At 37.0% G+C, this 19,957-nt stretch overlaps 11 protein-coding genes across 11 annotated transcripts; 5 read left to right on the top strand and 6 right to left on the bottom strand.

Annotated features, from left to right (window-relative positions):
- Window positions 1–841: 841 nt before the first annotated feature.
- Window positions 842–1,915, top strand: PRCAT00001464001 (zinc-dependent alcohol dehydrogenase; the record flags this gene model as incomplete). The annotated part of the gene is made up of 1 exon (XM_062951252.1): window positions 842–1,915. The coding sequence occupies one exon, from the start codon at window positions 842–844 to the stop codon at window positions 1,913–1,915; it is 1,074 nt and encodes a 357-aa protein (XP_062808273.1).
- Window positions 1,916–2,199: 284 nt separating this feature from the next.
- PRCAT00001463001 (uncharacterized protein) lies at window positions 2,200–2,445 on the bottom strand (the record flags this gene model as incomplete). Its single annotated transcript, XM_062951251.1, has 1 exon — window positions 2,200–2,445. One exon carries the CDS (start codon window positions 2,443–2,445, stop codon window positions 2,200–2,202), a length of 246 nt encoding a protein of 81 aa, XP_062808272.1.
- Window positions 2,446–3,652: 1,207 nt separating this feature from the next.
- Window positions 3,653–4,543, top strand: PRCAT00001462001 (SDR family oxidoreductase; the record flags this gene model as incomplete). The annotated part of the gene is made up of 1 exon (XM_062951250.1): window positions 3,653–4,543. One exon carries the CDS (start codon window positions 3,653–3,655, stop codon window positions 4,541–4,543), a length of 891 nt encoding a protein of 296 aa, XP_062808271.1.
- Window positions 4,544–5,921: 1,378 nt separating this feature from the next.
- PRCAT00001461001 (uncharacterized protein) lies at window positions 5,922–6,401 on the top strand (the record flags this gene model as incomplete). Its single annotated transcript, XM_062951249.1, has 1 exon — window positions 5,922–6,401. The coding sequence occupies one exon, from the start codon at window positions 5,922–5,924 to the stop codon at window positions 6,399–6,401; it is 480 nt and encodes a 159-aa protein (XP_062808270.1).
- A 214-nt stretch (window positions 6,402–6,615) lies between these two features.
- Window positions 6,616–6,870, top strand: PRCAT00001460001 (uncharacterized protein; the record flags this gene model as incomplete). Its single annotated transcript, XM_062951248.1, has 1 exon — window positions 6,616–6,870. The coding sequence occupies one exon, from the start codon at window positions 6,616–6,618 to the stop codon at window positions 6,868–6,870; it is 255 nt and encodes an 84-aa protein (XP_062808269.1).
- A 1,032-nt stretch (window positions 6,871–7,902) lies between these two features.
- PRCAT00001459001 (NADPH-dependent FMN reductase) lies at window positions 7,903–8,460 on the bottom strand (the record flags this gene model as incomplete). Its single annotated transcript, XM_062951247.1, has 1 exon — window positions 7,903–8,460. The coding sequence occupies one exon, from the start codon at window positions 8,458–8,460 to the stop codon at window positions 7,903–7,905; it is 558 nt and encodes a 185-aa protein (XP_062808268.1).
- A 1,228-nt stretch (window positions 8,461–9,688) lies between these two features.
- Window positions 9,689–9,991, bottom strand: PRCAT00001458001 (uncharacterized protein; the record flags this gene model as incomplete). Its single annotated transcript, XM_062951246.1, has 1 exon — window positions 9,689–9,991. One exon carries the CDS (start codon window positions 9,989–9,991, stop codon window positions 9,689–9,691), a length of 303 nt encoding a protein of 100 aa, XP_062808267.1.
- A 1,801-nt stretch (window positions 9,992–11,792) lies between these two features.
- On the bottom strand, window positions 11,793–13,289 carry PRCAT00001457001 (uncharacterized protein; the record flags this gene model as incomplete). Its single annotated transcript, XM_062951245.1, has 1 exon — window positions 11,793–13,289. The coding sequence occupies one exon, from the start codon at window positions 13,287–13,289 to the stop codon at window positions 11,793–11,795; it is 1,497 nt and encodes a 498-aa protein (XP_062808266.1).
- Window positions 13,290–14,144: 855 nt separating this feature from the next.
- PRCAT00001456001 (beta-glucosidase) lies at window positions 14,145–16,657 on the top strand (the record flags this gene model as incomplete). Its single annotated transcript, XM_062951243.1, is given in 2 exon segments — window positions 14,145–16,053; window positions 16,062–16,657. Coding segments are annotated over 2 exon segments (2,505 nt in total).
- Window positions 16,658–17,408: 751 nt separating this feature from the next.
- On the bottom strand, window positions 17,409–18,749 carry PRCAT00001455001 (uncharacterized protein; the record flags this gene model as incomplete). The annotated part of the gene is made up of 1 exon (XM_062951242.1): window positions 17,409–18,749. The coding sequence occupies one exon, from the start codon at window positions 18,747–18,749 to the stop codon at window positions 17,409–17,411; it is 1,341 nt and encodes a 446-aa protein (XP_062808264.1).
- Window positions 18,750–18,908: 159 nt separating this feature from the next.
- On the bottom strand, window positions 18,909–19,409 carry PRCAT00001454001 (uncharacterized protein; the record flags this gene model as incomplete). Its single annotated transcript, XM_062951241.1, has 1 exon — window positions 18,909–19,409. The coding sequence occupies one exon, from the start codon at window positions 19,407–19,409 to the stop codon at window positions 18,909–18,911; it is 501 nt and encodes a 166-aa protein (XP_062808263.1).
- Window positions 19,410–19,957: the final 548 nt, after the last annotated feature.

Raw genomic sequence — 19,957 nt, 5'->3', positions numbered from 1 at the left:
CGCTAATCTCATTTTAATTTCTTGTATTTTTTTTTATTCCACACTGAATGATCACCAGACTCCGATCTAAGAGCTTTCGCAAATAATTTGATTGCTATAATTTTCAACGGATCGAAGTTTCCAAATTGGTTGTATATTGAAATTTAGGCTTATAATTCATTTAATAAATACCATAAGCATGCAATTGTTATTTCTCATATTGAGTATCTGGAAAATTTGTATTAATCTAAATGGAAGAAAAAGCTGCAAATAGTGAATTACTGGTACTGTATTTAAGAGACATATATACGTTTCAGAGTGCTAGTGCTATGATATATAATGAGATAGGAAAGCAGGATCTCAAAGAAATGATCGAGATTCGGGAATATTATCGCTGGGTATCAGTAACCCTCATTGGAGTCAATTAAGACTATATCGTTTTCAAGAATCTGATGGTTAGATTCTTTGGAAATCTACTTCTCCTATTGAAGTTATAAATATCTGTAGTGTAATAGGTCAACCTTTTTTACAATTAAGTCATTAAAGAGGACCCTTTCTTATACTTTTATGTGATGATCCGAAAATTTTGAAAGAATAAGAGAAGCTATTGTTCGACAGAGAGATATAATTAGTCGTACCACTCAATGTTAGTATAATTTTTATTGAGCATTCTTAATTTGCCGCACTTATCGCAGTAGTGCCCGCGAATCAAAATATCTATTTAGCCGCCAGAACTTTTTTTTCGCCCCGAATTCGGTAATATTTTATTTTGCGCGCTAAGCTGTTATAAGTTCTGATAAGCTATTTATTTACTTGAACGTAAAGAATACATGACAATCAAGGTAGTCACAGTTTATAGGAAATGCAAGAGATACCTACCTACCAAAAAGCAATTATTGTTGAGACATTGGGTGAGAATCCTAAGGTAAAGCTCGTCTCAGATTATCCCGTTCCCGTGCCCCAGAAAGGAGAGTTACTTGTAAGATTGACTAGTTCTGGAATATGTCACAGTGATATTTCTGTTTTAAATGGCCATTGGGGCTTTTTCCAAACGTCTAAGGTAGGCGGTCATGAAGGAGTCGGATTCATTGTCAAGCTCGGGGAGGGTGTCGACGCTAAAGCGTTTCCATTGGGTACGAAAGTGGGCGTTTCCTTGATTTCCAACCCATGTCGAAATTGTTATGCATGTGGGTTGACTGATGGGGAGGTGTTTTGCAAGAATTCATCATTCTACGGTACCGATATTGATGGCACATGGCAACAATACGTCATAATAAAAGAATCTTATGTCATTCTTTTGCCAGAGAATTTGACAATAGAACAGATGTACTACATTGGACCGATGCTCTGTGGCGGTGTTACTGCTTACAAGGCGATAAAAGCATCTGAAAAACATAAGGGTCAAACAATAGTGATTACTGGTGCTGGAGGAGGATTAGGTTCGTTTGGTATTCAATACGCCAAGGCAATGTCTCTAAGAGTCATTGCAGTTGATAGTGGAGAAGAAAAGAAGAGGTTTACTCAAAGTCTTGGAGCAGACATTTTTATAGATTATGAAAATAGTGATGTTCCGTCTAAAGTCCTCGAGGCTACTGATATGAGGGGGGCAGATGCAGCAATTATGTTTGCCCCCAATGAAAAATCATACAACGAGTCCGTTGATTATCTTGCTTTACAAGGAGTTCTTGTCTGTGTAGGAATTCCCAGAGTTGATTCGAAATTTAAATTTTCACCTTCAAAATTGATATACGCTGGAAAAAAAGTTATTGGTTCTTTCATTGGCACCAGAAGTGATATTATTGAGGCTATCAAATATTTTACAAATGGACAAGTCAAACCATCGGTAGAAGTCAAATCAATGGATGATATTCAAGAACTTTTAGAACAAATGCTGGCTGGTTTCATTCAAGGAAGAATAGTTCTTGACTTGAATTAATCCCAGACTTTATATTTCGACTTAAAATGTTACGTTTTCTATCTCAGCTGTGTTATATGGCACATCAAAGCTCCTAAAGCCGTTATTGCCCAGTTGTTTATTTTTACCCCTTCACCTTCTCAGGTTCTGTTTATAGTACCTAAGATCTATAGTAAAGCACAACGAATTTAAAATGCTAAATATCTTTCTGATATTCTTTTTCTCTGAAGCGGTACGGGAAAGAAATAGGCCAAGTATCATAAGACACGAGGAACTAACACTCAATGGAATGTATCTTAATTCCTTTATGATTCATCCACATTTTCTTGAACAATCGGTATATAGGAGAATAGTGATAGATTGATGGTCCTCTCGATTAAAATCATAAACGCACTCACAGTAATATTAGATGCTCCCAAGTTACATTTCAAGGACATGCAGTGCCCAAAGATCCTGTGCTCTTCTGCAGACTGTACTTTAAGCAGTAATTTTTCTTTTTCTTTGGGTTCAACCGATGTTGCTGCATTAATCCCTCCAAAGGAAGTATTCATTGAATAAAGTATTAGCCTTTATGTAATTACTGTCATTACAGTCAACACATCTTAGGAGCCATATTATCTCAGGCCATATTATCTTTTTCATTATCTCAAAAGAATGCAATGTGCAGACCAAGTGCTTCATTATATATGGAATCTCACTATAATTATAAATTGGGGTACTCAACCCATGCCTTGACTTTAAGAAAAAAAATTTAAAGGTGAAAGAATAGCTTAAGTCTTCAAGAAAGCATGAAAATAGCTGTGCAATGGCTAAGATGCCTGTCGACAATCATTCCACCGAAGTAATGGATTTTTTGATAGAACTTTTATTTTCAAGCAATTATAACACAGATGAGGAAGAACTTGACTTTTCTGTGTTTAATGATAATTCTAAGGCAGGAGATGATGCTGATGAGGAAGAAAAACCACAATGAATGCCTCCGAAGCTGGTAAAAGATCTCTAAATGAGTAATTTTATTATGCAGGAATATTAAACTCCATATTGAAAAATACATACTATTCCTATATGTCAATTGGCTACACCCTATACGCTCAGCAAGGCATATTTTGGACAATAGGTAATAATTATGATAATTTGACTTTTGCACGCAACACTTATATAATGCTATTTCCCTTATACAAAATAGGAAAACCTCCTTTCAGCCTCTCAATTCATGTATATCTTAATGATACTAGCTTTTGCAGCCACAATGAAATTCATTTTTATTTCCTTTTGGAATGTCTCCAGGACTTATATGCATATCTTAAAACCAACAGGTAAAGCGACCTATGTCGTTTAATGAATCTATGAACAAGCCTTAACGTAGCTTGTGAAGTATACACAAACGTCAATCATTTCTGTATATATAGGACATCATCTTTTCAAAATATATTACCAACTAGTAAACTTCAGTCTTTTTCGTCAAAAATTGAATTACCAGCTCTGCCAATTATTCGGGATTGCAAGAATGCTTTCTTTTAGATTGGTAACCTTCTCGTGTGGAAAAGACAAAGGTATTACAAATAAACCTACAAATGTGCCTACAAATATATTAATTCCGACGGCTTTAGCTTTCGCTGCCCAGCATCTAATTCCTAACTCCGAACTCCCAATTTTCTAGTTCCGTTTTATTTCAACAAGATATTCTGCGAAGTATAAAAGGTAATAGAGAAAATCTAATTGAATCATCACTTGGAGCATCCATTTTAATCAGTTAAAATGAAGCTCTTCGTTACAGGTGGCACAGGTTTTATCGGGACTGGTTTTGTAAAGGAAGCTGTTGCCAATGGACATCAAATACTTGGACTTGCCAGATCGGACGATTCAGCTGTAGCACTCGAAGCTGCTGGAGCAGAAGTTATTCGCGGAGACTTGGAAGATCTTGATGTATTAAGAGAAGGTTCAAAGGAATCGGAGGGAGTAGTTCATCTTGGCTTCATCCATGATTTTGCAAACTATCAAAATTCTATGGAAATAGACCGAAGAGCTGTAAAGGCTATGCTTGAGATTCTAGAGGGCACTGATAAGTTCTTTGCCAACACGGGCGGTCTCCTTTCATTTCCTACTAAAAATGGAGAGGTCGCTGATGAGTCCACCAAAATAGCATATGAGGATGGTGCCTCTCTGATTCGTAAGCTTACAGAACGGCTCGCGTTGTCCTACATCGACAAGGGAGTGCGAGTTGTGTCTGTGAGGTTAGCTCCTACAGTTCATGGTAAGGGTGATCATGCTTTTATCCCTCGTTTATTGGACAACGCAAAGAATAATAGCAAGTCTTATTATGTTGGTGATGGCGATAATGTGTGGCCAGCAGTACATCGTGATGATGCTGCAGTGCTTTACAGGTTGGCTGCAGAAAAGGCGCCTGCAGGGTCCACACTTCATGCTGCAGCAGAAGTGGTCTCAACCAAGAAAATTGCAATGGCAATTTCAAAAGCTGCAAGTGTCCCTGTTGGCTCAATTAGCTCAAATCAGGCGACAGAAAAATTGGGATTCCTTGGAACCTTTTTTCAGGTAAACGCCGACGTATCGAGCGAAAAAACCAAAAATCTTTTGGGATGGGCTCCAACTGGACTTGACCTCTTATCTGACATTAATGAGAACTACTAGCCTATTAGTTAGGACAATTATGCCAATTTTTATGATGTTTTTATTGCTGATGGATTGTATTTCCTTCTTTCTAATGTCGAAATTTTCCGGAATATCTCTTTCGCTAAAATGCAATGTTTAATTGTTTCGGATTTTGCAAGACTTAACCTAAATTTGAAATAACTTTCTATCTATCGGATTCAAAATGATCAAACGATTTATCCAAGTTTCGGAGAGAGATTTTCGCATATAACCAAGAACACCATCAATTTTATACAATTGATGTCTTTTTCATCCGCTCGACTCATGTGTTCATCTCTGTTTCTTATAGTTACCTTTGCTTGCCGGTAGAGGAATTAGTAACTGTATTACTTCTTTTTCCATTATAATTTGAAGAAATCTTTCAAAAACAATCTTCAGTTCATAATACTCTGTAATTATCTCAATCATCAATAACTCGCTTTTGAAAATGTATTAAAGGTTATAAAGCCCTAACAATAGCGATGAAAGATTGTTAGTTGTAATCTCTTTATAAACTCTTTGCTAAATTCAAATTACTAAATTTGAACAAGAGAAACGCAAGAGAAGAGGTAACATGTGAAGTACTTAGATGATTTAAAGACGGTTTACCGTAGTTCACGAACAATAGCGTATGGCCAAAAGATTCGCAACAGTTTATTGGACTATTTTACAGAATTGGTGGCTAAAAGCTAGTTGACTTTCCTTGAAGAACAAGAGATGAGTAAGGTTTAAATAGTAACCTCCCTGCGACACACCCACACCCACTACTTTAGATTCTGTCATCATTTTCATTAAACGATAACTCAGTCGTCTTCTCGAAATCAATTGGTGAAGGCTCAAACTAGACTCTTATTCTTGGACCTCGAAATGAGATCACGCCCAATATAGAAAAGTATTAAATAATTTTTATAGGATTTCAAACCGATAATTATCAAGGAGAAAGTATCATCTTATAATGCTATAATGGTGGAGTCCGATACCCAATTGCCACCTGAAATAAAAACGGTTTCATGTACCATCTATGCCTCAATTCACACTCAAGATGTTTAAAACGCACTTTCTACTCTAGAGGGCCCCTTTACACTATGTGTTTGATTGAAAATACATTTTGCAACAAGAGCAAGTTGTTGCTCTTTTGGGTACTTCCGACAAGTCTTTTCCGTCTCACATATACGCGAGAACAGGGCATGAAATTCGAATGTATCCACGCTAACGGAGATAAGATATAAGTATTACCATCCAGTGAGAGAATTTGTGGCAAATATAAAAAACTTTGAATATGTAAGGTGCAACTCCTTTTTCACTTTTCATAGAGCGAAAAATCTCCTAAGGTCATTCAATATGAATCTAGATTTTTACACTGTTAAAGTTCGGAACTATGAGTATGACACTGACACCGAATCCGCGACCAACCGAACAATTGCTTGAAACTCTCAACTATGTAACTTCGAATCTTGATTTTTACTTTAGGTTTATAAATGGAGGTGAATTTTATGGGGCTGAGGACGCTAATTTGAAGCTCTTGAAAAAATTTGTTGATGCTAATATGCCAGAGTTTAATCGTAGTCTAGTTATTAGTATCAAAGGAAGTTTGGATCTTACTGCTTTCACCATAAGCAGCTCCAAGGAGGAAGTCTCTCGTTCAATTGAAAATATCATATCTCATTTTCCTAAAGATCTTTCTTTGAGACCCAAAATTATCTTCGAACCTTGTAGGGTCGATCCAAAAGTTCCATATGAGGAGACTATTGGGTGTGTTACAGCATACGTCAAGGCAGGCAAAATCGACCGTGTTTCTATTTCGAAGTTGTTGCTGAATCTATCAGAAAGGCTGTTGGGGTTTTCCCTATATTTATAGAGTTGGAGATATCACTAATGTGTCAAGATTTGATTTTTAACGGGGATTTGGTGCCTGCTTCCGAGCTTGGTATCCCAGTTATTGCTTATTCTCCACTTTGTAGAGGATATTTGACTGATTCAGCTGCCGAAAAAGGAGAAGATTTCTTTAAAGAAATGGCTAAAAACGATTTCAGAAGGCTCTTGGGTAAATTAAAGAGAATGTATCTCAGAATATGAAATTAGTTAAACACCTATATGAGTTTGCCCATGATGTAAAGAAAACGTCTTTAGAGTCATTAGCTTTGTCGTGGATACTTGCAATATCTGAGCGAAAGCAATACGAAGGAATCAACAATGTAACAAAAATCATTCCAATTCCTTCAAGATCTAAGAATGAAAGGATAAAAAAGAACTTTACTGAATTAGTGGGATTGACTGATGATGACCTTTCTAAGATCAAGGGGTATCCACTGAAGTTAAAGGCTTAATGTATAGTAAGGCACTTCTGCACTATGAGTTTGCTTAAAGAGCTTGCGGCTATTTTCTATACCTAAACTCAGAATAACTTCTTTTCGTGCAATATAATGGTATTTTCCTTGGTAGGAAATTAGCGGAACTGAAGTTTATAAAATGATAGCATGGTGTATATTATCGCTGACTTTTTTAAAACCATGGTAAAGAGTATATAGTTTCTCTTTAGTTTTAAAATAATTAATAACTAACAATGATAGAAGTGTATGCTGCTATGGCGTTGAATTCTCTGTTGTTTCAGGATGGTTGGGATTCTATGGCGGCAAAAATTCTGTGAGCGATATCTCAAGAGGTAAGATATTTTTGATCTTGCATGTCTTTTCATATTATGTTCTGACCTTATTAACATTAAATACGAAGTTCACCTTTTTGACTCTCACTGTTGTGTTATTGATATCAACAATATTTATGTAAAACGAGACATTCTTAAGAACATGAGGTAATACAATACTCCGTGCATGTCCACTTCAAGAAGCAAAATAACATCTTAGCAAGATTAGCCCTCACTATAGTATTATCCATATCGAACTCCTTTTTTATAATGAAGTAGTTGAATGAACATAAACAATACACATGGTAGTTTAACTGAAGTTTTTCTTCAAGGTGGACCAGAGCAGGTTTTCTTTTCAAAATCTGTACTATTTCCTATACGATCTAATGCAAAACAGATAAAATGTAATCTAGTATTCCATTTTGTTTTGATATCTTTGACCTAATTAAAAACTTTATTCAACTTAAACGATGAAATAAAAAGGGAATGGATATTCAGTGTCTTAGATATTGATTTTTATTAGGGTCGGCTCATATATACTTGGTGGCTATAGAGATGGTGGTGGTCTATATACAAAAGCTTTTCAAAAATAAAATTTATTGAGAGTGGTCTGGTGATCAGGTTTGTTGATAGCAAAGGCTGGCATTTTTAGCTTTCTAAATGAGCTCTTTGTAGTTCTAATTGATAATCCAATCAGATAATATTGCCCTCAAAATATTTATTTTTTTAAAAGGTTCTGTAACTGCTCAATCGATTCCTTAATTTGCAGCCCATTAGCTTCGGTTAATTCTTTTTCGTTGATTTCATGAGAAAGGACCATCTCTCTCGTCAAAGCGATCTTAGGGCTTGTCTTGGTAAGATGCATGCCAAATCCATCCCCAAGCACTTTATGGAGTTGCTCATTGCTGCTTGAGCCCCCATGTCCGCCAAATGTCACAATTGTTGCCGGCTTTTGTGTAAATTCTTTGTACAAGACGTCAAAGGCGTGCTTCAATGCCCCAGGATAGCCATAATTGTATTCAGGTGAGACTACAATGAAGCCATCAGCCAGCTTAACCTTATTGCTCCATGAGATTACCTGCTCATTTGTATAGCCACCAAGTTTAGGAATCCCCTCTTCAGCATCAAAGGGGATTTTCAAGTTCTTGACATCAATAATTTCGAGGTTGTTTTCGCCAAATATTTCTTTTGCAGTTGCTGCCACTAAGTTCGCGATAGAGGGACTTAGTCTCAACTTTCTTGCACTTCCAACAATTAATAGGATTTTCGGGGCCATACTTAATTTAAATTCTTATTCTTTTAAAATAGGTCTCATATATTGATAGAAGGTTGTACTTAAATACATTCCAAGATTTTAGCCCTGAATATTTTAAAATCAGTATCAAATACTATTTTTACTAAAACACGGAAAAAAGATGCGGAATGATTTTGTCAGCGCGAGACACCTAATGCAGTCGTCAGGGATACACGGAGAAAAGATGCGGAATCCTTTATTTGTTTTTACCATCAGATCCACCAATGCATATCTTAAGGGACTTGCGAGAGAGTGGAGAGCCGAGATGTTTGCCAATTGTTAAAGTCTTTTGATGATCAAATAGATAAAAGATCTAGAGAATGTGTCATAATTGACTGATAAAAATCGTGTTGTCAACAAGATCATGTCCTCCCTACAGGCTGCAATCTGTTGGTGGAACTCGACGCTTTATTGAATTTGAAATTCTTCCATACTAAGAGTAAAAAAAAATACTAACACTATTGAGTTAGTGGCATTTTCTTTGGATGAGCAAGGTTGAAACTTCCCTGTTGAGGATTTCACTTCATCCGTTGCGAAAAGAAGCATTCCGATAGATAGACAAATGTGTATGCTGGGTACATAAGCATAGGTAAGGCTTTCTAGATCTAATACATCGAATCCTTCTAAGTAGTAAAGGAAAAACTTGATTCTAGCTAAGGAGGGCATCTCAGTCGATCACCGAAACGGCCTGCGGCTTTAATTGGAGCTCATAGGATCCCGCTGACCCAATTGATGAAAAGCGTGGCACGGAAATAACAGCTCGGAGGTGAACAGTTGTCCGACTTGAAACATGGATAACATGCTTATTGAAACTGAAATAAAGTTCTCAATTGTTTCGTAGCTATATTTTTTACCATCATTTATAACATGCATTCATAAGGGAATGAAAGCGATTTTTCATCTCAAAAGTGCGTTTTCAAGTTTATTTTGGCTTATTGAGCTCGTTTCCCAATTAGTTATTCTTCGGATTTTGGCTGTCGCTCTCTTTTCGACGAAGGTATATTCTCATCACAGGAGAAGAATTGATGCCGCAGGCCATTATTGCTGTATGAATCTCGATTAGAAAAGGTTGAGCCGAGAAAGGTACAACTGTAAAGAGAAAATGGGGCCTATTATTTAAAAATAGCAGATATGGGCAATCTATATTAAAGTTGAGCCCCATATCAGTGCATCTATGTATAATTTCCTACAGAAAGTGATTGTAACAATGTTATTGGATCTGTATAAGGCCGAAAGTATCTTGAACATGCCCAGAAGGACTATGTGATTCGCATAATGCCAATGTAATTGATATGCTAGATGTTGAAGAGCTCTCTTTGAATGAGCTACAATCCAAATGAGGGCATTTCGTGATGTTTGCCTGTCCGAAAATCTTTACCATCACTTTTGGGCATTCAAAGTGCTCTTTTGTCTTTTCTTTTGAGAAAGTGTTATTTTTGCGAACCCATTTCAGGACCGGTGGTGGTGGTGTTACCTTCGCTAACATTTTTGGGAACCGGTGGCTTGGTGGCATGGACGGTGTCAAGAGAGGTGCAAGAGATTTTTTAGTATGCAGAACTTGTTTAATATACAGTATTAGTTCATTGACCAATAATATAACAATATATTTTGAGCACGTGATCTGACTCTCCTAACATTCTTGGTGTCTGGGGAGGGTGTCTAAAGAGGTGGCACAAAGCAATATCCATCCACTCCAACCGGTCGCGAAATATGTAACAAATATTTAACAAAGCAAGTGCCACCAAAAACTCATCGAACAATCAAATACTCTAATGATGAAATCAAAGATATATGTTCTCGCTCTATTTACTGCTATATCCTTCTTTGCGATGGTTTCAGTATGGTTTAATGATACTAATTGGTTGTTATGCTTTAACGGAAAACCAGCATATTATAGATCCTTATCAGTGATGCCTGATGATCAAGTGGTGATTGGGGAATTCATTAATCCAAAAAATGAAAGTATAGTTTATACTGTGGAGACATCGTCCAATGATCAAGCAACAATTATCCAGCGGTGTAAATGAGGCTATTAATACCCATGCTGGTGTTATACCGGATAACTTCACTTACTATTTTGCGAATGCGCGCCTAGTTCACAATGACATAGTAAAGCACGCAAAGCACCAAAGCTTGAAAGTGGAACTGACGATAAACTACACGTAATAGTCAAATATGGGACACATGAATTGGGTACTGCTATCGGTAATATTGTGTCGGTGATAGTGGTTAATGTTGCAGGAATGTACATAAATGATTAAATAAATGGTGCAAAAGGTGGATCAGAATGCGTTGAGGCTTCTCGGATAATACCCATAGGGAAGACCTGAGAATACGCTGCCGGGATATGTAACACTGCCACCTGCGCTATGGGTAATAATAAATGCAAGACTACTGTTCTGGAGTCCCATTTAGAGAGTGGCTTTAAATAGGAGGACAATGCTATAGATAATCATCCTTATGTTGACTCTTATAAAGCTGGGTTGAGTCATTCATTCTTATGAATAAAATACCAGCCAAGCATTCAATCATTTGTAGCGAGAGGGTTCCCTTGCATTAAGAAAGTGTTAACTAAGACAAAATTTAAGCCACTTGAAGATAGTTTTTTAACTAGTGAAAATTCAATTCTTCCCGTAGTTCCTGTTACTAGATATAATGGTATTTTTAATTTATTACTGTGTATTGTAATACAATTTCGATTTTTGCAGTGACTGAAAAATATTTAGAGACAAATGTTTCACTTTACGATCTTTAAAACTTCCGGCTCTGATAAATGATGCGTGGGTCTCTATAGACCTAAAACTTAAAATGTTTACTGAATTTTGAATATAAGCTTTCGAATTAACCCCAGATTGTTGAAAGAAAGTAATTCGATTATAGATATTCATTATTTTCTTAAATTAGTAAAAGCGAGAAGCACCCTTTCCCAAATATTTGTCATATTTAGGACTCTAAGGGTTGAGTTTAGCTTTCATTATTACCACATCATTGGATCCAGAGGCGCTTTCATCAGTAGATTTAGAGTTACATACGAATGCAATTAGAGCAGAAAAAAAAATGCAATATATGGAGCTAGTTATTTCAGTCTCAACGGTTGCCTGAATATTCAAAAATTTCATCGATCGAAAACTCAAGAGTCATTCCAACTCTTTTTAGTTATACTCTTTTTAGTTATAAAATCTCTTGATTTTATTTTCAAGTAATTTCCTTGTAGCAGGCCAGTATTGAAGTGGGGCATAGACCTTATTAGATTTAACCGAAACAATATAAAACTTCTGAAAGAGCATTAAACATGTATACCTTGAAAAGAAAGATCATCTAGAGGTGACTGTAACATCTTCATAAATGATCTCCCCATCATCGCCTTTTGAAGTTTCTAAAAGCCGCAATTTCTTAATTCTTCTCGTTTGCTTTTCAACGTCGATCGTCAAATACCAGGTTACTACTAAAGAGACAAGTGCTAAACCAAGAAACATCAATGAAATTCCATATGGTAGAGTATATCTAGGCGCATATTCACTTCTGAAAAGTTGAGGCCCAATTATTCCACCAATTTGTGCCCATGCATTCGAGAAAGCAAAAGAAAACATAACCTCTGTTGAGCCAATTAAAGATTGTTGCAACCAAGAAGTTAAGACGGAGCCATCAGCTGATGATACCATCGTGGCAACACAGATGAAGGCATAGAGAGCAGCTTTATTGGTAATCACAGTTAGACAAATAAACGACGGAATAGCAAGTGATAAAGAAAGAAGAACAATATAAGGCTTTGGTATATAACCTCTATCCGAAATCCAAGAAAAAAAGATTCCAGAAATAATAGCTAAGGCTGCCGGTGGTATTGATATTAATTGAGCCTGATTTGTTGTTGTGAATCCAAAACTTTGAACTATTGTTGGCAACCAAAATGATAAACCATATCCACCCAAATTTTGGAACATCTTAAGACACGTGAAGCTGTATGTCAAGGGCCTTTTTAGTGCTCGCTCAATATCTTTTCTACTAAAATCCATGTCACTTGCCCTGGGCGAATTTATCGGTAGTCTGGCCATTATAAATTCTCTTTCTTCTTGTGTTAAGAATTTGGCATCACTAGGAAAATTAGGCAAGAATATTAGTAAAAGAAAAGAGCATAAAATAGTGACTAGGCCTTCTATTAGAAAAACCCATTGCCAACCACTAAGTCCAGCTTTTGTGTCAGCAAATTGAAATCCATAAGTTATAAATGCAGTTAAAATGCTAGAAAACTGACCCAATACGCCTAAAAATGCCATTCTAACAGTAATTTCGTCCGGTCTATACCAATATGTGAGTTGGCACAACGCACCTGGAAACATACCTGCTTCAAACATTCCTAGAAGAAACCTTAAGGACAATAATCCTGCTTTATTTTTAACAGCAGCATGACATGCCAATGAGGATCCCCATAAAAATGCGATTCTAAATTGATGGATACGTGGTGTTGACTTTTTGAGAATCAACGTCGAAGGGATCTCGAATAGAATAAATGGAATGGTATAGATAGTACTTACCCATGCCCAATCGTTGACTGACATGTTAAGTTCACTTAAAATGTTTGTGCTAGCACCTACATTCATAGTCTTGACAAAACCAGCATTATTAACATCCAAATTTTTGCATAAATAGAGTAATATCAACAAAGGCATTAATCTAAGATCAATTCTTCTAAGTAATTTTTTCTCATACGCATAGCCAAACTTATCTCTGGCGGCATGCAATGTTTCATCATAGCCTTTAATTTGATCTTCCTCGAAGGAATAATCAGCCAACTTCTCCTTTAAACTAACCATTTCGCTTTCACAGTAGGATGATTTTTATTTGATAAAAAGAAGCTAGAAGAGACCCTATTTGTATAAATTCTTTTACTAGTACTGCTCAAGTTATTTGAAAAATAATTATGTGTTACCGTTCAGGTAAAAATCCACAATTAATACATTTCATAACGCCACAGTTGATTTCAAACTATTAGAGCAGTCAATACACCACCATTGTATATTGTTCGTTTAATTTTAAGCTATAATAGTGAAATAATAATGCATTAGATCTATTTCGAAAGCCGCGCATTATTTATTCGAATACGAATACTTCGCTCAATTTTCGCAGATTATAATGAGAACCAGATTGACAGCAAAGCAAAAGGATTCAAAAAGAAAAATTTCTCCCTCTTTGAAATTCATGAGCTACAATTATAAAACTCTAATTAGATTTTTGTTACTCCCTTAGATCACTAACTCTTAGAAATGCCGCCACACTAATACGCATGTACGCTATTATATATTTGCTGGTGCCAAGAACCACAATTTTCAACGTTCCGATAATACGAAGAACATTTTAATGTTATACATGCAAATTCGTTAGATCTGTCTCCTAAAAGGACAATCCAGCCGCATTCGGTTTTTGAAAACACCATAATAACACGTACATCCATTATTGGAGATTTTTTGATGATAAAAGCCACAGCTCCTTTATAGTTTCTCCTAACAAAGATAAAGTTAACGTTAAAACATGCAGAAACGTTAAATCTCCACATAAAAGAACTGACAATCCGTATTTCAGGCCTGACAACAGAAACTCAGAAAAAAAAAATTTTTTATTCTTCAATCTGTGCACTCGTAACAGGTAGAATATAGCTTTTTTAGTCTCCAATGGTCAGTCTACTAGATATCGAAGCTTTAATTGACAAATTAACAATTTTGGAAAAAGCTCAATTGATAGGAGGCATAGACAGATGGCATACTGTTCCTCTTCCGAGTCTAAATATTCCTTCGATTAGGTTTTCTGATGGTCCAAATGGAGTTAGGGGTACGTCATATTTTCCAGGAATTGCATCCGCCTGCTTTCCTTGTGGGACAGCTTTGGGGGCTACGTGGGATAAAGCACTATTGTATGATGCTGGTAAGCTAATGGCAGTTGAAGCAAAGCATAAAAGTGCACATGTTATCCTAGGCCCTACGGTGAATATTCAGAGATCTCCTCTCGGAGGTAGAGGCTATGAGTCCTATTCTGAGGATCCAGTCCTATCTGGATTGGAAGCCGCTGCTGTCATCAGCGGTATTCAAAGCGAAGACATTGGAGCTTGCATTAAACATTATGTTTGTAATGAAATCGAGGATGAAAGAATCGCCATTAACATTAACATCAGCGAGCGCGCTTTGAGAGAAATTTATCTAAAACCTTTCATGTTAGCTATAAAGTATTCTAATCCAGCTGTTATAATGACGTCATACTCCAAGGTTAATGGAATACACGTATCGCAAAATAGAAAATTATTGATTGATTTGCTACGAATTGAATATGGCTGGGACGGTACGATAATTTCGGATTGGTATGGGACATACGACACTAACTTATCAATCCAGAATGGTCTAGATCTTGAAATGCCCGGCCCCCCAAAAACAAGGTTACCACATCAAATTTTTCTTAAAGTCAAGTCAAATGAAATTCACATTGATCATTTAAACGAGAGAGTAAGAAATGTTTTAAAACTAATCAATTTTACAAAAAAATCTAAAATTACAGAGCAGGGCCCACAGGACGAAAAAAATAATACCCGAGAAACTGCAAAAAAGTTGAGGCTTTACAGTTCAGATGGTATTGTATTGTTGAAAAATCAAAATGATATCTTGCCTTTATCACGGAGAGAGAAAATTGCAATTATTGGTCCTAATGCGAAAAACACATCAGCTCACGGTGGAGGGTCTGCAGCCTTGAACTCTTATTATACTGTAACCCCGTATGATGGCCTTAGTGAAAAGTTGCCCTACGAACCGCAATATACAGTAGGTGCGTATTCCCATAAGCTTTTACCTCCTCTAGGTATCAAAATGACCAGGGAAGATGGGCTGCAAGGTTACGATTGTAAAGTATATCTTGAGCCTTCAAGTGTTGTTAACAGAACATTGATAGACCATTTGTCTTTGACTAATTCATATCTCAGACTACCAGACTATAAAAATAATAAAGTACCAGAGAATAATATCTTCTTTATGGATATAGAAGGATTTTTTATTCCTAATCATGATGATTATTATGAGTTTGGTCTCACTGTTGTTGGAACTGCTCAGCTATTTATCGATGGCAAACTAGTAGTTGATAATAAAACAAAACAAAAAAAGGGCGATTCTTTCTATAATACTGGGACAGTAGAGGAGAGAGGAAAAAAGTACTTAAAAAAAGGGCAACAGTACACAATCAAGATTGAATTCGGTAGTGGCCCAACATCAAGTTTATCACAAACTACAGAGTCCCTAAGTGATGCTGGAGGAGCGATAGCCTTTGGTGGGTGCAGAGTGATTGATGCTGAAAAAGAAATTCAAAATGCAGTTCAAATTGCAAAAAACAACGATAAAGTGATAGTTATTATTGGTTTGTCTAGAGAATGGGAAAGCGAAGGCTATGATAGATCAAGCATGGAGCTTCCGGGCTTCACCTGTACCCTTGTTAATGAAGTTCTGAAGGCCAATAAAAACATTATCGTAGTTAATCAGTCTGGTACTCCTGTAGATCTACCATTCATTGAAAATATTTCTGCATTTGTTCAACATTGGTTCAGCGGTAACGAGGGAGGAATGCTCTAGCAGATGTTTTGTTTGGCGATGTGAACCCGAGTGGAAAACTACCCTTAACGTTCCCAAAGAAAGTTCAGCATACTCCTTCTTATTTGAACTTCAAGTCAGATAGAGGTCAAGTTAATTATGGAGAAGGGGTTTTTGTAGGTTATAGATACTATGAAGCTATTAGCCAAGAAGCTCTCTTTCCTTTTGGGTTTGGCTTAAGTTATACGAAATTCAAGCTTCTCGATTTAAAATTGAAACAGATCTCAAAAAATCAAATTATAGCTTCTGTAACACTTGAGAACATTGGATTAAGAGATGGTAAAGAAGTCATTCAAGTTTACGTGCGTCAAGAGAATACTACAGTGAGTAGGCCACCGAAGGAATTGAAAAATTTTGAAAAAGTCTTTATCAGAAAGGGTGAAACGAAGACAGTCAACATCGATGTCGATATAAAACTAGCAACCTCCTTCTGGGATGATTATGCTAATAAATGGATCAGTGAAGCTGGGGAATATAAGGTTTTAGTTGGTAACAGTAGTGAAAACATTAAATTGCTCGAAACTTTTATCGTTGAGAAAGACTCATTTAGTCTTGGCCTATAATTCCGACCAAGAATGTACTCCTTTACAATATTAATAGACTTTATCGACTTATTAACCAATAATGTTGCGTTATTTATCTGCGTGATTCGATTCTCTCAGCATTCTTGGTGCTACCTTCACTAACACTTTTGGGAACCCGTGGCCGGTGTCAAAGATGGTGTCAAGAGATTTTTTAGTATGCAGAGCTTAGACAATATACAGTATTCATCTATTGACCAATCATATCGCAGTAACTTAGAGGCACGTGATCTGGTCCTCCTAACATTCTTGGTGTCTTGGGGAACGGTGTCAAGAGAGGTGTCAAGAGAAGTATCAAGAGAGGTGACAAGAGAGGTGGCAAGGGAACTTCTTAGACACCGCCCTAAACACCACTCTTGACACTTCCCTAGACACTTCCCTTGACGCCGCTTTTTTTTTGGCTTTTCTTTTTTCTATTGTTCTGGTTTCCTTTGTGGGAATCCTAATTTTAAGGGGGTGACTTACTTACTCCCTCATCATCCCCCCCACCACTTCTTCTTCTTCCGACTTCTTTAACGCTTTTCTCTAGTCTTATCTCAGTAATTACTGTACCAAGGTTGAATAGGGTCGTTCATAGTGAAGATCTCCATGTGAGAGGGAAATGGACGCTCTTGGACTGATTACTGCTGATGAAATTTTGGAATCTTATGGGGATGGATTTCAAATCGATATCATCAACTCTGAGCCAAAGTATACTCCTGAAGAATATGATTCAAAGTATGAAAGACAGTTTTCATATGATTTCAGAGAACCTTTCTTCAATAAAGTAGTCCCTACATACAACGTTTTTGTAAAATTCTTTGTCATACTCGGAGCCAAATAGAATGTTCTCCTTTACCGTCGTGCTCTGGATCCAAGGGGTACCGCTGAATAAAAGCGATCCATTTATAATGAGCTTTCCATCAATTCGTTTCATAAAGCCTGCCATTGCGCTCGAAAGAGATGACTTTCCTGAACCGATCAGCCCCGTAATGACAACAAACTCGCCTTTCTTGATATCTAGATTTAGATTCTTCAATCCTTCAAAGGTGTTTCCTTCGGAAGAAGTATTATCCGATGACCAGTTACCGGGGGACTGTATTGTCTCCTTTGTTTTGAAATTCGTCATCACTTTGTTCAAAACATTTTCATCAGAGATTTGAACTTCTTCCTGCTTTATATCATTAGGGGGGCATTTCTGGATCCTCTTTTCATTCATTTTGTCTTTCTTATTGTTTTTAATTTCTCCTTCATCAACTTTTGCTTCTTCGATGTCATTGCGATTCACAGCATCCCACTCAAAATAGGCAAGTCTCATTACAAGAGCTAAGCTCTGCTTTTCTATTGTCTCCAGATTATCTGACTCGTCGTCATCAGGAAATTTGGAATCTTCTTCTCTGGCTGCTAAGAATTCCCCTACTCTAGATAAACCTAAAAATGTGTCAGATCCAGCTGCAACAGCAATAGGAACAATATTGAGCTCCTGGCTCAAAATATTGAATAATGAAAGCGAAGCAAAGATTTTTGACGGATCCCTACTACCCCCGACAGCGTACCACACTAAAAAGGACGCCATTGAAGTGAACAATGTCGTATTCATAGCTAAAGAAAAGAGTACGTGTATAATGATCTGCATTTTGTATACAACGTTCATTTCTTTTCTTCTTGCATGGGATATATAGTCAAGATAAGGAGGCTCCCAGGAGAAAAATTTAATGATCTTCAAATTAATTAGCACCTCCTTGATTGTGTCGACCCTTGAATCTGTGAATAAATTAGCTTGCTTCCTCAAGGTGAAGAGAGAAACGGCAATCACTCCCATGAAAATGAAAAATGCAACCAACACAGCAAGACCGACCAAGGATGCCGAGCCAATATAGACCAACAAAATAGCAATCGATACCCCAATTGGGACAGGGGATGCAATCAAAAAGGGCTGAAAATGAAAACCAAACTCAACTCTGGATAAATCAGCTCCCATAATTAATGTTATCTTGGAGACTGGGAACTTGATTCTCGACTGTTCACTCAATTTGTATGATTTTCTCAACATGACTCTGGTCAATACTGCTTTGGTTTGGATACCAGCCACCATGGCTCTGTAGAAGCTGTGGTTCAAGAACACTCCTGAAATGAACAACAAAATAGTCGTGCCGATCGCGTAGCCGATTCCATCACCAACATTATTATTGAGCCCCAATGCGTGTTTTTCAACGAATTGAATCAACTTCCTAGTAAGTAAGGGCCCACAAGTCTAAGCTAGCTGACTGATCATCATGTAAATGCATGCCCATGTGTACTGTCGTCTAAAAGTATAAAGAATTGCGAACAACGTTGCCCATTTCGACGGATTGAAGTCTATATCAGTTCTGGTCAAATTCTCTTCTAAATCCTTCATTTTTTTCGCATTTTCATAAACCCTCGAACGCTCTCTCTCAATTTGATTGCTAAAATGATAATCAAAACGTTCAGCTAGGGCCTCTACTTTAAGTTCGTCGGTCAAGTAGAACAAATCGCTGGACTCTAAAGTTCTCTTGTAACCGACATTTAATACTGGAATGAGCCACCAGAAGAAAAGCCTCAAAAAAATGTTGGAGGTATCCACGGTGAAAGATTTCCTTTCTTCCTCTTTAGTGATAAGTGGAACCTTCTTCGCTAAAAATGGCGTTAAAAACCGTTTCTGTAGTTCGGGATCCTCCAACCTCAAACCTATCCGTTCCTCGCTCATTCCCGTAAAAAGAATTTGAAACAGCATAGAAAAATCTCCAATGAGAAAGTCAGCAGAGACTTGGATTTACCCTATCAAAGCGTTAAAACAATTCAGCCAGGATTCATCTCTTAAGTAGAAATAAGAAATTTGCCATCAAAGTGCTTAGCCGCACGCTACGTCCCAAGCGGCACAGTTAGTCGCAACTCTATCACACGGCTTTTAGTACACTATGATTTCTTCCACTATGCTACGATATGATACGATCAGTGGCGGGCATTCTTGTCTTAGATATTCAAATATAAATGTATCTGGGAAGTAGTTGCGGCTTGAAAGCTCATATTATGAAGATTCGTCGAGGACTGGCTCTAGATTTGGTTGCGTTTAGAATGAATTTGCCCCCTATCGTCCTACATCCGCAAGATACGTGATCATGCCACGCTTTTCTTTCCAGTTCCCGACATCATCCTTGATATCATCCTTCACACAATCCCTTATTTTGATGAGCAATATCATAGTACTAATTACTTATCTAAGCATCGATTTTTTGAGCAAAAACTTTGGTCGAGAACACGAAGATCCGATAGCAAGGAATT

Source organism: Priceomyces carsonii (genome assembly GCF_900007245.1).
Source record: "Priceomyces carsonii strain CBS4050 genome assembly, scaffold: Debaryomyces_carsonii_scaffold_2, whole genome shotgun sequence".
NCBI classification, from domain to species: domain Eukaryota; kingdom Fungi; phylum Ascomycota; class Pichiomycetes; order Serinales; family Debaryomycetaceae; genus Priceomyces; species Priceomyces carsonii.
This window is presented reverse-complemented; position numbering and strand designations above follow the sequence as displayed.